Here is a 15,458-nt window from a genome sequence, read left to right on the forward strand (position 1 = left end):
CTGAGGGCCATGCTCCCGCTTCTGCTCTCGCCTTTTCCTCCTCCACTACAGCACAGCGTCAAGATGGCACCGTGGGTTTTCTTAGTGTTTTCCTTGAGGCAATAACATTAGTAACTTTAAAGATAAATTAATGTTGCTTATATGTTTACATATTGACACAAACAGTATCCATTTGTACTTATTTAAATAATGTAATTTCTCAGGTAATAATTTAAAATAGTCATTACTTGACAGACTTTCTATAAAAAGTCAATGTTTTCAGGTCAAATAAAATAGTAAATAATGTGTGGTAAAAGCAAAGTTAAACTGGTTTTAATTGGCTTGTACAAATGATCTTTTCTATTGATTTTTAAAGAAAACAGATATTGGTTCTGTACTTTAAAAATTCATTGAAGAAGCATGTTTTTAGTTATAGTAATAACCTGTGTTTCATAGATAGCTTTCTTGTGGCAATCCTTTAAAAATCATTTTTTACATTTCTGTGTAAGAATTTTTCTTTGTGTGTCTGTGTGCCACAGATTGTGCCAGGTGCTTGCAGCAGTCAGAAGAGAGTTAGATCCACTGGAACGAATGAGAATTATGGATGGCTGTGAGCCACCATGTGATGCTGGGAGCTGAACCCAGGTCTTCTACAAGTGCGTTAAGTGTTCCTCATCTCCGTGCCATGTCTCCAGCCCCAAAAGGTAGATTTACTTTGAAGCACCAACCATGGATTATAACTATAACTTTTACGTTAAATTCATGTATTTATAAATTCAGTCCACCCTCCCTCTTCCTTTGTGCTGTATGGGAGGTGCTGACCAGAGATACCCTGGCTGCCTGCTCGGTAACCCAGGTCCCCATCTGCATGACCACAGTCTGCCTTTCCTTGTCTTGCCTTTCTCACTTTTAAAAGTTATCTTGCCTTTGAAAACGTTCTGCTTTGTTTCTTCACTGTCTTCTCTCCCTGCTTTCTTCAACAAGCCGTCCTTAAACTTGTTTCTGCTGTACACTGACTTTCAGAACAATTTAGAAAGTCTATAAAGCCCCCTCCCCACCCAATAGCACTTTTAAAAAGAGAAAAAAAGAGCAGAAATCTGCCAACCTCTCCTCCCAAGTGCTGGGACTAAAGGCATGTGCCACCATGGCCCGGCTCACTAAACAATTCATAAGAGATTGTCCTCAAATCTGCATATACAAATTTTAAACTGGCTCATTTATTATTGCTTGTATGTGTGGTGTGTGTGCATAGGGAAGCATGCCGTGACCTGTGGAGTCTCCTCAGTTTCCACCTTTGCATGCATTCTGGAGACTGGGTCAGGTTAACAGATTTACACAGCAAGCACCTTTACCTGCTGAGCTATCTCACTGACAGATTGCTCTTTTCTTTTTGAGACAGGGTCACATGTAGACCAGGCTATCCTCAGTTTCATTGCATAACCAAAGATGACTTTAAACTCCTGATCTTCCTGTGTCCATCTCCTCAGTACAGAATAACAGCTCTTCTCCACCACACCTGGTTTATACGGTGCTGGGGATGGAATCCAGGACTTGTAAGTGCAAGGCACACACTCTACCAAGTAAGCCACCCCTAGCTATAAAATTTATTATTCTAATTTATTCTAAACTTTAACAGAAAAAGTAACAATAATAGAGTCACTTTGGACTAAAGTGGCCAATGTAGAAACGGATAACTGGTTAGACTCCCATAGCCAATAGTGACAAAGGCTATTCATGTGGAGCTGACTGAGAACACTTATGATTTTCAATTCTCTCTGTCTCACTGCCACATGTATGTACAATGACTATTCATGAATTTTAGTTAAAGAAACATACACAAATAAATTTGCTTTCTTCCATACCTGTATTGAGCTTATCATTGTGCTAAGGGCAAACACTGTGGCCGAGTCTCTCAAAGTTGACTGACTGTCAAAGGTTCCCTGAGTATCCATCAGTAACACTGCAACCTGCGGGAAAGCAGAGTATGTGACCGACATTGCACAGAACATCCAGGGTGCCAGGGCTTCCATGATATGAACAACGAAACAACTAAACACATCTACTAGCAATGAATACTTAAAAGGTAACTTCTTGAATGTGCCATGAATATCACAAAAAATAAATATTATTTAGTTGCTGGGTACAGTCACTCTTAATTTTCTCTGATAATCTAAGATAAAAAAAATTGCATTGAGACAATGTAAAAATACCAGTTTGTTATCTGCTATTTTGTCTTCATTGTTATATATTGTCTCCTGAGATCACTAAAGAGTTAAATAGGGATCATTCAATAGGATGATACTCTGACCCTTTGTAGCATTATGTGAAATAGACCAATAAATTTTCAAAAGACAATTTCAAAGTTACCATTTAAAATAAAAATTTAGGGGCTGGAGAGATGGCTCAGCTGTTAAGAGCACTGACTGCTCTTCCAGAGGTCCTGAGTTCAAATCCAGAAACCACAAGGTGGCTCACAACCATCAGTAATGAGATCTGACGCCCTCTTCTGATGTGTCTGAAGACAGCTACAGTGTACTCACATACAATAATAAATAAATCTTTGGGCTGGAGCCAGCAGGGACTGAGCGAGCAAGGTTAACCAGAGCGAGCAGGGCTGACTGGAGAAAGCAGAAGTCCTAAATTCAACTCCCAGCAACCACATGAAGGCTCCCAAACATCTGTACAGCTACAGTGTACTCATATACATACATAAATAAATAAATAAATAATTTTTTTAAAAAAAGAAAATAAACATTTAACTTTATTTAAAAAGTGTACCTTTTTCCCATCAAGCTTATTGATGAGGAAAACTTCACTCCATATCTGGATTCCTGTAGTTTCTCGTTCAGATCCACCTCTCCATGAAAATCCAGTCAACGGTTCATTGTAATCTCCAACCCAATCAACAGATTCCTATAAATTTAATAAAGTCTATGAATCAGACCTGGATATACATGTATAGTTTTTCCTCTTATCCTTTTTAACCCTTTTCTTTCTTTAACTCAAAAGGAAAAACATATGCATATCTGTTACATTGAGACAATCGCTTTATTCACTCAAATGTTAATTACAGAGGAGCAACAGTCTGATATGGTTAGGTTAGTTCTGACAAACATCATTACAATGTATACACACACACACATGTGTATGTATGTAAAATATGTCAGAATGGAAATGTATATAAAATATAAATGGAAACATAGGACATGGAACAACTGATTATTTCATTTATTTATTCATTCATTTGTGTGTGTGTGTGTGTGTGTGTGTGTGTGTGTGTGTGTGTGCCCCTCTAGCTAGAGTGACAAGAGCTTGTGGACTGCCTGACTCTGGTCCTCTGGAAGAGCAGTAAGCACTCTTAGATCCGTAAAATATCTCTCTGGAACAATTAATCTTTGATGAAGTAAGACTTGAATAAAAAGGTGATATTAGAAGGCTATTTGGAACTGTCCGGGTAGACACCTTGAAGAAGACATTCAAATAAATAAGGAGTCAAGAAAAGAACACAGTAAAGAGGGAAGGAAGGAGAAAAGAGGGAATGAGTGAAGAAGGAATGTAACCTTGTTACAGTCCAAAGTCTGCCACGGGATAACCAGGATTCTTTGGTCCAGGAAGGTACAGGTCCAGTGGGAATGACAAACTGACACGACCACAGAGGCGGTTTGAATCTGAAGGTATATTTTGGGGTATCTCCTAGTCCAGTCAAGTTAACATCTCAAATTAAGCATCACATTTATCTGTAAAAGGCTAGGCTTTCTCGGGCAATACAGGGTGTTTACCCTAAGTCGAGGGCGCATGCAGTTGTAGCCTGGGCTATCCTGGAATTCACTCTGTAACCGGTTTCTTCATCATGGCTCCATTGTCGCACTAGCCCGGGAGCTGAAGAAAGACGGACGGTTCCGTGCCTAGCTTCCTGGTGAAAATGGTGGCACTGTAGAGCTTGGGAAGCTGCCAGGCTCGCACTGTCTTCCAAGAGTACTTCCGCCTAGTCTGCCCGTTGCATTCTTCTCTGTGCCATGCCTGGGGCTGCCGTAGCCACCCGCCCCCCTCCCCCAGGCGATCAGTTCCCTGTAGTCCCTAGCCTCAGACTGGGGCCGCCGTAGGCCCCCTGGGCGATCAGCTCCAGTAGCAACCTCTAGCCTTCAGCGTGGTGAACTAACCAGCTACAGCCTTTAGGCCCAGCCTGGTGAACTAACTAACTCACTCCTACTCCGAGTGTCTCTCTGAGTCAAAAGTATCTATTGTCTCTCTGAATAAAAAGTATCTACTGCCTCTTGAATCACACTTGGATGAGCTAAAAATGTTGTTTTGGTCAAAGACTCCCTAGGTGGGGTCTGCAACACAAAAGCAGTTCTTCACAAACTTCCCTTGCTACGCAGGTGGGGCGGGGTAGAGATAGCCTGTCTGCATAACAAGCAAAATCAAGAGTTAAAGGCAGAACAGGATTAACTTGTCTGCTGCAGATGTCTCTGGGATATCCAAATTTAGATGCGAGACAGAAGGTCTGGCCTCTGGGATGGGGGAAGGTAGCTATGAACTAGGAACCAACTCAAATGTAAATTCTTACTACCAGGCAAAACAGCCACTTGTATTGTAAGGTTCTTCAGATGTAAATCTCCTTTGTCTGGGCCTATTGTTTCAGAATCCACCTGCCCTGAAAGGAATGACTAAAAAAAAAAACAAGGAAGAACCTGTGACTTAAGAGTTCCTGAAAACTTCTTGAGTTCTTTATATATATTGGATATTAGCCCTCTATCTGATGTAGGATTGGTGAAGATCTTTTCCCAATTTGTTGGTTGCAGATTTGTCCTCTTGATGGTGTCCTTTGCCTTACAGAAACTTTGTAATTTTATGAGGTCCCATTTGTCAATTCTTGATCTTAGAGCATATGCTATTGGTGTTCTGTTCAGAAACTTTCTCCCTGTACCGATGTCCTCAAGGGTCTTCCCTTTTTTTTTTTAATAGCTTCAGAGTGTCTGGCTTTATGTGGAGGTCCTTGATCCATTTGGATTTGAGCTTAGTACAAGGAGACAAGGATGGATCAATTCGCATTCTTCTGCATGCTGACCTCCAGTTGAACCAGCACCATTTGTTGAAAAGGCTATCTTTTTTCCATTGGATGATTGGATCTTCACCAATCCTACATCAGATAGAGGGCTAATATCCAATATATATAACGAACTCAAGAAGTTAGACTCCAGAAAACCAAACAACCCTATTTAAAAATGGGAAACAGAGTTAAACAAAGAATTCTCACCTGAAGAACTTCGGATGGCAGAGAAGCATCTTTAAAAAATGCTCAACTTCATTAGTCATTAGGGAAATGCAAATCAAAACAACCCTGAGATTTCACCTTACACCAGTCAGAATGGCTAAGATTAAAAATTCAGGAGACAGCAGGTGTTGGAGAGGGTGTGGAGAAAGAGGAACACTCCTCCACTGCTGGTGGGGTTGCAAATTGGTACAACCACTCTGGAAATCAGTCTGGCGGTTCCTCAGAAAACTGGGCACCTCACTTCCAGAAGATCCTGCTATACCACTCCTGGGTATATACCCAGAGGATTCCCCACCATGTAATAAGGATACATGTTCTACTATGTTCATAGCAGCCCTATTTATAATTGCCAGATGCTGGAAAGAACCCAGGTATCCCTCAACAGAAGAGTGGATGCAAAAAATGTGGTATATCTACACAATGGAGTACTATTCAGCCATTAGAAACAATGAATTCATGAAATTCTTAGGCAAATGGATGGAGCTAGAGAACATCATACTAAGTGAGGTAACCCTGACTCAAAAGGTATGCACTCACTAATAAGTGGATATTAACCTAGAAAACTGGAATACCCAAAACATAATCCACACATCAAATGAGGTACAAGAAGAACAGAGGAGTGGCCCCTTGTTCTGGAAAGACTCAGTGAAGCAGTATTCGGCAAAACCAGAACGGGGAAGTGGGAAGGGGTGGGTGGGAGGACAGGGGGAGAGAAGGGGGCTTACGGGACTTTCGGGGAGTGGGGGGCTAGAAAAGGGGAAATCATTTGAAATGTAAATAAAAAATATATCGAATAAAAAAAAGAGTTCCTGAAAACTATTACTGCCTGCTAAAAATGCTTTTTCTACCACATTTACATAAATGATTGGAGCAAAGCATAGCAGAATATTTTGGCTACAAGATGGATTCTTACATATCTATATTTGCTTGGTTATACTATGTCCCGGCCACTAGGAAGAAGGAGAGTTTTCAGAATTGCCAAGTGAGATTTTCAGCTTCTGATTATACCAGGAGTTCCGTTTTTCCCAGGAGACATTTCTCACCTCTGTCTGTAAAGTATCATTTTTACAGGCTTCACTGGGCAACCATGGCATAACCTAAAGACATACACAAATGCTTTGGACAGAGCTGAGGGAAAGAAGAAAGGCAGGTAGAGAGAGCTTAGACTGCGGATTCTAAAGGCCAAGAATGGTGCTGATACCGATGTTTATCCTAGAGAGATAGCTATGAGGAGAGAGATTATTCTAGAGGTAGTAAAGAGCTAGTAAGGGAGATAAATAACAGGAAGGACCAACAAGAAGGTTACTATAAAAGTCAAAACATGCTTGTGGGCCTGAACCCTGTCCAAGACAGAGGGACACCAGGGGAACATATATAAGAGGGATTTGAGAATCCAAAACAAAAAAAATTAACAGAAAATTATGTCAGAACTAAATGCCAGGTGAGACAAGAAATGCAAAGAATCACTTAGATTTAGCAATTTTCCATCAATAACTTTGGGGAATAAGAGCTATACTGGGGGATAGAGATGGCTCAGCAGTTAAGAGCACTGACTGCTTTTCTAGAGGTCCTGAGTTCAATTCCCAGCGTCCACATGGTGGCTCACAACCATCTGTAATGGGATCTGATGCCTCTTCTGGTGTGTCTGAAGAGAGCATATATACATAAAATAAATAAATAAATATCCTTTTAAAAAAAAGGAAAAGAAGAAACCAACTCCCCCCCCCCCCATAAAAAGAGCTATACTGACTTTGGTATCAGCTACAGAGGATAAATTATTGATTTTTGGAAGATCTCTTTATAATAATCCTTGAATTAAAAACAATGTATTAACTTAATTACCACCTCCTGCCTCTGTGCAGAGATTTTGTCTGGCTTGAGCATGCACAACCAACAGATTGGGAAAAGATCTTTACCAATCCTACATTCAATAGAGGGCTAATATCCAATATGCACAAAGAACTCAAGAAGTTAGACTTCAGAGAACCAAATAACCCTATTTAAAAATGGGGAACAAAGCTAAACAGAGAATTCTCAACTAACGAAACTCAAAGGGCTGAGAAGCATCTAAAGAAATATTCAACATCCTTAATCATGAAGAAAATACAAATCAAAACAACCCTGAGATTCCACCTCACACCAGTCAGAATGGCTAAGATCAAAAACTCAGGACACAGGAGGTGCTGGCAAGAATGTGGAGAAAGAAAAATACCCCTTCATTGCTGGTGGGATTGCAAGCTGGTACAACCACTCTGGAAATCAGTCTGGCGATTTCTCAGATTTCAAATTGAGATATCAGATATCAGAATTGGATATATTACTACCTGAGGACCCAGATATACCACTCCTGGGCATATACCCTGAAGATGTTCCAACATATAATAAGGGCACATGCTCCACTATGTTCATAACAGCCATATATATAATAGTCAAAAGCTATAAACAACCCAGATGTCCCTCAGGAGTAGAATATATACAGAAAATGTGGTACATTTACACAATGGAATAATACTCAGCTATTAAAAACAACGATTTCATAAAATTCACAGGAAATGGATAGAACTTGAGAGTATCATCCTGGGTGAGGTAACCCAATCACAACGGAACAAACACAATATGTACTCACTGATAAGTAGATATTAGCCTAAATGTTCAGAATACCCAAGATTCAATTCACAGATCATATGAAGCCTAAGAAGAAGGAAGACCAAAATGTGGATCCTTCAGTGCTTTTTAGAAGGGTGAACAAAATACACACAGAAGGAAGTATGAAGACAAAGTATGGAGCAGAGACTGAAGGAAAAGCCACTCAGAGACTGTCCCACCTGGGGATTCATCCCATATACAACCACCAAACCCAGACATTATTGTGGATGCCTGGACGTGCTTGCTGACAGAACCCTGATATGGCTGTTTCCTGCAAGACTCTGCCGGAACCTGACATACAGAGGCAGAGCTCGATGCCAGCCATTGGACTGAGCTTGTATGTTCCCAATGGAGAAGTTGGAGAAGGGACTGAAAGAGCCGAAGGGGTTTGCAGCCCCATGAAGGGAGCAACAGTGTCAACAGGCCAGACCCCACCCACCCACCCTGAGCTCCTGGAGACTGGACCACCACCCAAAGCATACACATGGAGGAACCCACGGTGCTGACCACATATGTGGCATAGGATGGCCTTGTTGGTCATCAGTGGGAAGAGAGGTCCTTGGGCCTGAGGGTGTTCGATGCCCCAGTGTAGGGGAATGCCAGGGCAGGAGGACGGGAGTGGGTGGGTAGGGGAGCACCCTCATAGGGATAGGGAGATGGGGGATGGGATGGGGGGGTTGAAGGAGAGATCTGGAAAGGGTAAAATATTTGAAATGTAAATAAAGAAAATATCCAATCCAAAAACAAAAAGAAAAAGAACATCGCCTGCCACTTTTAAAATCACCATTCTAACATAAGTGATGGCTATATGTGCAGAAACAGGCCTAAAATAGGTCCACACAGTCAGTGGGTCACACTCCACCTCTCATTCTTCATGCTCAGCTAGGTGCAGACAGAGAAGAGAGGGTCCAAGCAAGCACTCGTGCTCACAGGCAGCCTGATCTGAAACACGTGCATCACTATGCCGTCTTTATCCATCATATTGATGTCCATCAATATCCCACAAAGGTGTACAATAACACTTTTGGTATATGCTAGAAATCAGAGTTTAAAAGAATTTTGCTTGCTTTCAAAGACTGAATTATTTTCATGCTTCTGTTCTTTATTTGTTTGAACACTGGATAAATGTTAGCCTCAAAGTTGTCTTAAAACACTTCATACATAAAAGATCAGACTAAGAATGGATAAGCACGCTATAAACACACAGGTCAACGTCCTTTGCCATGTCTTGTCACATGGCTCCACCTGGCCTGGGACGTGCTATGCAGTCTAGGCTAATTTTGTTTCTTTTGAGACAGGGTTTCTATGTAATCTCGGCCATGCCAGAACTTGCTTTGTAGACCAGGCAACTACTCATGCAGATCCACCTGCCCCTCTGCCCCTAGTGCTGGGATTAAAGGTTTGTGCCATTATGCCAGGCCAGCTAACTCTTAACTTGTAATTCTTCTGGCCCCGGTCTCAAGTGCTTCCGAACATAACTTTTGGGTGGCATATCTCTTGTACTTCCACACTCCACGTCTGTACTGGAATTCTCTGAGGCGGACAGCCAGAATGTTTCCCTTGCCAACCTCTAGCTTTGTCCTGGTTTCCCATTTACCCTTCTACACATGGAGTTGTGCTTTGTCCCACACGATTCTGTCAGACACTACCAGCTGCCTCAGGGATGGCACAAGGTGAGGACAGACTAGCAAAGTTTGTGAAGGAACTTTTTGGGGGAATGGCGGAGCTCTGTTTTGAGTTCTAGGCTGCACAGGGATGCGTATTTATAAAAATAAACAAGTGCACATTTAATATTTGTTTCTCTGTATATATTTAAAAACAAATGCTATAAGAGTAATATATCATTTATATTGAAAAATGGGGAGAAAGTGCACTGACATTAGCAATTTAATTGGAGTGATGAATGACTAGGAAGAGCAAGTATACAGAGACACAAAAGACAAACCCAGATGCTGACGTCAGTGGAAGGACACAGGCGCTGGCACCCAAGTGCTCACTGTCAAATCCCTTTGCCTCAAGCTCTAAGAATGTCATCATAAACATTGTGGGGAAAAGAAAACATTTTAGGAAAATTATTAAAAGAAAAATTTATGGTAAAAGCTACTTGACATTTTAAAACTGTACCAATTCATCATTATATTATTATGCTAATTTTTAGAGAGCAAAAGTAAGTTCTAGCCTCAGATAAATGCGCAGTAGCATCCAGGTATCATGTGTGTGTTTGTTTCCAGAGCACTGAGGTTGTGGAATAGCTACACCACAGCCTTTCCACAGGCACCCAGGGTAAGAGAAATAGAACACACCATGAAGGTGCCCGCGAACAAACAACTTGACGCTCCCTTCCTTACCTGGTTGTACATGTACCGCAACATGAAGTCCATCAGGAAGGACTTTCCTTTCCTAAAGGCTCCAGCAACAGACACGGCAACCACCTCCTTGTCTCTGACGGCCTCGGAGAGCAGGATCCGGTTCAGTGCAGCCTCATCTAACTCAAAGGAATGGTCATCTTTGACGATGAGGACCTGGACAGGCCCTGCCTTTCTCACTGGCTCCTCCTCTTCTGAGCTCCATTCACTTGACTTCTCTGAAAACCCACCTGTTGAACAAAGTATCAATTAATTCAGCTAATTATCTCAAAATGCCAATATACAGGTGACTCCCAACTCTCAAACAGAACTGAACGTGTTCATTTCTAGCCACGTGTTTTATATCAGACCATGACACTTAGGCCAGCCCAGAGACTTGTCTTCCTGGTCATGGGACACAATCAACCATTATTTTCTTTTTAAAGTGCTCTAAGTTGGTACAAAGTTCTTTACTAAATCAATCAATCAATCAATCAAACAAACAAACAAAAAACCAAAACCCTAAGCAAGTGCTCAGCTTGAGAACAGATGAATCTCAGGACTGTTTCACATCTGTCATCCTCCAAGAGCAGGCTTGGTTATTTAAACAAATGACCCTTGCAGTGCTTCTCTGTGTCTATGCATGAGTGTGCTGAGAGTGCAATGCACATCAGTGTGTGTACAGATGGGGACACAGGAGTGTGCTGAGAGTGCAATGCACATCAGTGTGTGTCCAGATGAGGTCACAGGAGTGTGCTGAGAGTGCAATGCACATCAGGGTGTGTACAGATGGGGACACAGGAGTGTGCTGAGAGTGCAATGCACATCAGTATGTGTAAAGATGAGGTCACAGGAGTGTGTTGAGAGTGCAATGCACATCAGTGCGTGTCCAGATGAGGTCACAGGAGTGTGCTGAGAGTGCAATGTATATAAGTGTGTGTACAGATGAGGCCACAGGAGTGTGCTGAGAATGCAATGCACATCAATGTGCATACAGATGAGGTCACAGGAGTGTGCTGAGAGTGCAATGCACGTCAGTGTGCATACAGATGAGGCCACAGGAGTGTGCTGAGAGTGCAATGCACATCAGTGTGTGTACAGATGAGGCCACAGGAGCGTGCTGAGAGTGCAATGCACATCAGTGTGTGTACAGATGAGGTCACAGGAGTGTGCTGAGAGTGCAAGGCACATCAGTGTGCATACAGATGAGGTCACAGGAGCATGCTGAGAGTGCAATGCACATCAGTGTGTGTACAGATGAGGTCACAGGAGCGTGCTGAGAGTGCAATGCACATCAGTGTGTGTACAGATGAGGTCACAGGAGTGTGCTGAGAGTGCAAGGCACATCAGTGTGCATACAGATGAGGTCACAGGAGCATGCTGGGAGTGCAATGCACATCAATGTGCATACAGAGGAGGTCATAGGAGTGTGCTGAGAGTGCAATGCACATCAGTGTGTGTACAGATGAGGTCACAGGAGTGTGCTGAAAGTGCAATGCACATCAGTGTGTGTACAGATGAGGTCATAGGAGTGTGCTGAAAGTGCAATGCACATCAGTGTGTGTACAGATGAGGTCACAGGAGTGTGCTGAGAGTGCAATGCACATCAGTGTGTGTACAGATGCAGTCACAGGAGTGTGCTGAGAGTGCAATGCACATCAATGTGCATACAGATGAGGTCACAGGAGCATGCTGGGAGTGCAATGCACATCAGTGTGTGTACAGATGAGGCCACAGGAGCGTGCTGGGAGTGCAATGCACATCAGTGTGCATACAGATGAGGTCACAGGGGCATGCTGGAAGTGCAATGCACATCAGTGTGCATACAGATGAGGTCACAGGAGCATGCTGGGAGTGCAATGCACATCAGTGTGTGTACAGATGAGATCACAGGAGTGTGCTGGGAGTGCAATGCACATCAGTGTGCATACAGATGAGGCCACTGGTCTTTATTAAATACCTTCCTCAATCACTTTGCACCCTATTCTTAGACAAGGCATCTCACTGAATCTGGAACTCACTGATTGAACTAGATTGTCAGGCCAGCAAGCCCCAGGGATCCTCCTATCCCTTCCTTTCCAGTTCTAAGCTTATGGGTGAGTACCACCTCGCCTTGTTTTTGTATGGTTGCTGCAGATCAAACTCAGGCCCTCAGGCTTGTACATAAAGTGAACTGACTCCAAAAACTTGTATTCAGATGACCTTTACATACATGTCCACACTCATATAATTAATGTGTATGTATGGGCATACATACATACATACATACATACATACATATTGTTATTTTTATTTATGTGTATGGTAGGATAGTATCCTGTGTGTGTGTGTGTGTGTGTGTGTGTGCCATGTATGTGCAGGTATGCACGGGGGTCATAAGAAGACACGGTATCCCTGGAGCTGGAGGTATAGCTAGTTGTGAGCAACATGATGTAGGTACTGGGAACTGAATTCAGGCCATATGGAAGAGCAACAAATGCTCTTAAACACTAAGCCATCTCTCCAGACACTATATTTTAACAAATAAGCAAACAAACAACAAAAAGAATGACCTAGATGACAACAACCTTCAGAAGCCAATCAAGAGACCAAATCTAAGAACTCTTAAAATAGAAAGAGTTAAGATAAATACTAAAGCATAGGGTATTCAATGAAATTACAGCAGAAATGTTTGCAGCCTGAGGAAGAAATGAACATCCAATCCTGAGGCACTCAGAATGGCAAACAGGAAGCACAGGAGGAGAACAACACATACTCAACACGCAAAACTACTGCACAAACACACTGTGCCCCTCCACTCCCCACAAATTAATACTGAGGTAGAGTAATTAACACAATAAAACTTTATCACAGTGTTCTTAGGTATTTAGTACTTTGCTATGTTTCATAAACTTCTTATAAAATCTGAAAATATATCTATTGTGCTTTAAAGTTTTACTCTTGGTGTTTAAGTTCTATCAGGAGTTGGCACTTGTATAAAGTATATAATAGAAATCAAACTTTTCCTATATCAATAGTACTCTATCTTAATTAAAATAGTTTAGAAAAGTAATTACTTAGAGTATGGAAAGCCTCTCTTGCCTAATTAATATTAGTTTAGGCTATTCTAACCCTTTGGAACTACATATTATAACCAATATGATAAATTTGTTTTCTAATTAAAATTGCATTGTGCTGCTAGGCACAGTGGCCATCCAATACCTGGGGAAGCTGAGGCAAGGGGATCTTGAATTTGAAGCTAGCCTGAGCTTTGTAGTAAGAAAAGGGTTCCTATGCCCTCTTCTGGCCTCGTCAGGCACTGCATACATGTGATACACAGATGCAGGCCAAACATTTATACAGAAAATAAAAATAAATAAAGCCTTTAAAAAAAGATAATACTAAGGATTGTACTAGTTTAATAGAGTGGTGGTTAGAGATTGTCCTCAAAGTTTCATGACTTTATTGTCCCCATTTCCCTCTTGATGGTTCCAATTAGAGACTTGGTTAGCACAAGTCATGTGTGCCAGCATACTCTCTAACAAAACCTAAGCATTTGTCCTTATACCCAGACAGATGTAGTCACCACTTCTCCCTTATCAAGGAAAATTCTCTTTGTGAAGACCATAACAGAAAACCACAACCAATCAAACTATAGTTACAGAGCCATTCCCAATGTGTACACCCAAACACACCCACACCCACACCCACACCCAAACACACCCATACCCACACCCACACCCACAGCTCAGGGAACATTACAGAAAAGAAGGTAGAAAGCTGTAAAAAAAACAGAGGACCATGGAGTTTGCTGTGAGATAGTATGTAATATCTCATTATATATTATTTACTCTTTATTCATAACCCTGCCTTTTCATGGTACACACAGAAACCTGTGACCACATCCCTAGATCCCTAGATATAATGTAATATCTCACAGCAAACTCCATGTAATATCTCCTGGCAATATCAAAAGCCACAATCATAAAGTCTCACCAACATTACTGCCCAAACATGAACTAAACAAGGATCACATCAACAGACATGCCAACATGGAGAGAAAAAGTCCACGGGGTCTCAATCCTACACAAAGAACTCCAAGCAACTAAGAAATGCTGAGACCAAGAGGACCAGCCTTCCCTATGGAAGAGCACACCAAATAGTTATCCAATATCAAATGGTCAGTCCTGATACATACAACATTATACCAACTGAACATGATATACTTACGAATATATGTATATACATATATGAATATAACAATTAATGAAAAAGGAGGCCATGAATTTGAAAGAGAGCACCCGGGGAAGGCTTAGTACAGATGCCACGCAGGAGGGGCTGCGGCAGGCAAGTGAGCTCCCTGGAGAAGGTCCACCGTTTTTCATAGCTTCCATGGGTGTACTCCAGGAGAGGCACTGCCCCAGGGGCTTTGTCTCAGAATTGCTTATTGCTACTGATGTGCCTTCTTATGTTTGTCTTTGCTATATATCTGGCATGGAGTGATTGGACATGGGGAAACCTCCACTGCCTATACAGCCTAAAGTGGTTACTTCCTGGGTGATAGCCTGCTCTATTGGGCAAATTTTCCCGTAGATCGACATGAAGATGAACTTTCATGAGATAATATTGTTTATATAAATTAATGATTTTACAGAATTCCTGATTTGATTTAAATAGTTTTAGGAAGTCAGAGTACTGGATAGTTTAAGAAGATGATTTAAGTTGTTTTGCCTGAAACACACAATAAAGTTAGAACTAAAAGTAGAATGTACCTCTCCTTGTAGAGCAGTAAGTAAAGCCTGCATAGGTTAGAAGTAAGTACAGTGAGCTTTCAGGCATTACAAGCACATAATTCAACTTGAAAGAGAAAAAGGCTTGGGACAAGTTAATGGTCAAAGAAAACATTTCATTCTAGGTTGGGTCTGAGTTCCTGGATCTTGTGCTCTAGGGATGTGACCACAGGTTTCAGTGTCTACCATGAAAAGGCAGGGTTATGAATAATGAGTAAATAATCTATGAGTGTAAGGACAGAAAACAAATGATTTGACAGTTTAGCTAAACAAGACTTCAAAAATAAGATGTAAGGATGGTGATCTGTTTCTTGGTAAATACATATTATAGACTGGCTTGCTTAAAATCTGTTAATCAATGACAAAAAAATTATTGCTTTGGGATTATGTTGAGCTTGAGGAGAGAACACTAGCTGGGAAATATTTAGTTAGGGATAAATTTCA

General features: G+C 41.6%; 1 protein-coding gene across 1 annotated transcript in view; it reads right to left on the reverse strand.

The window, feature by feature from the left end:
* Positions 1-15,458, reverse strand: part of Atl1 (atlastin GTPase 1) — an 80,409-nt gene that overhangs the window by 25,038 nt on the left and 39,913 nt on the right. The window contains 3 exon segments of the mRNA XM_052185728.1: positions 1,842-1,946; positions 2,758-2,892; positions 10,249-10,496. Coding sequence (XP_052041688.1) covers positions 1,842-1,946; positions 2,758-2,892; positions 10,249-10,496 — 488 coding nt within the window.

This window comes from Apodemus sylvaticus, chromosome 6 (genome assembly GCF_947179515.1).
Source record: "Apodemus sylvaticus chromosome 6, mApoSyl1.1, whole genome shotgun sequence".
NCBI classification, from domain to species: Eukaryota; Metazoa; Chordata; class Mammalia; order Rodentia; family Muridae; genus Apodemus; species Apodemus sylvaticus.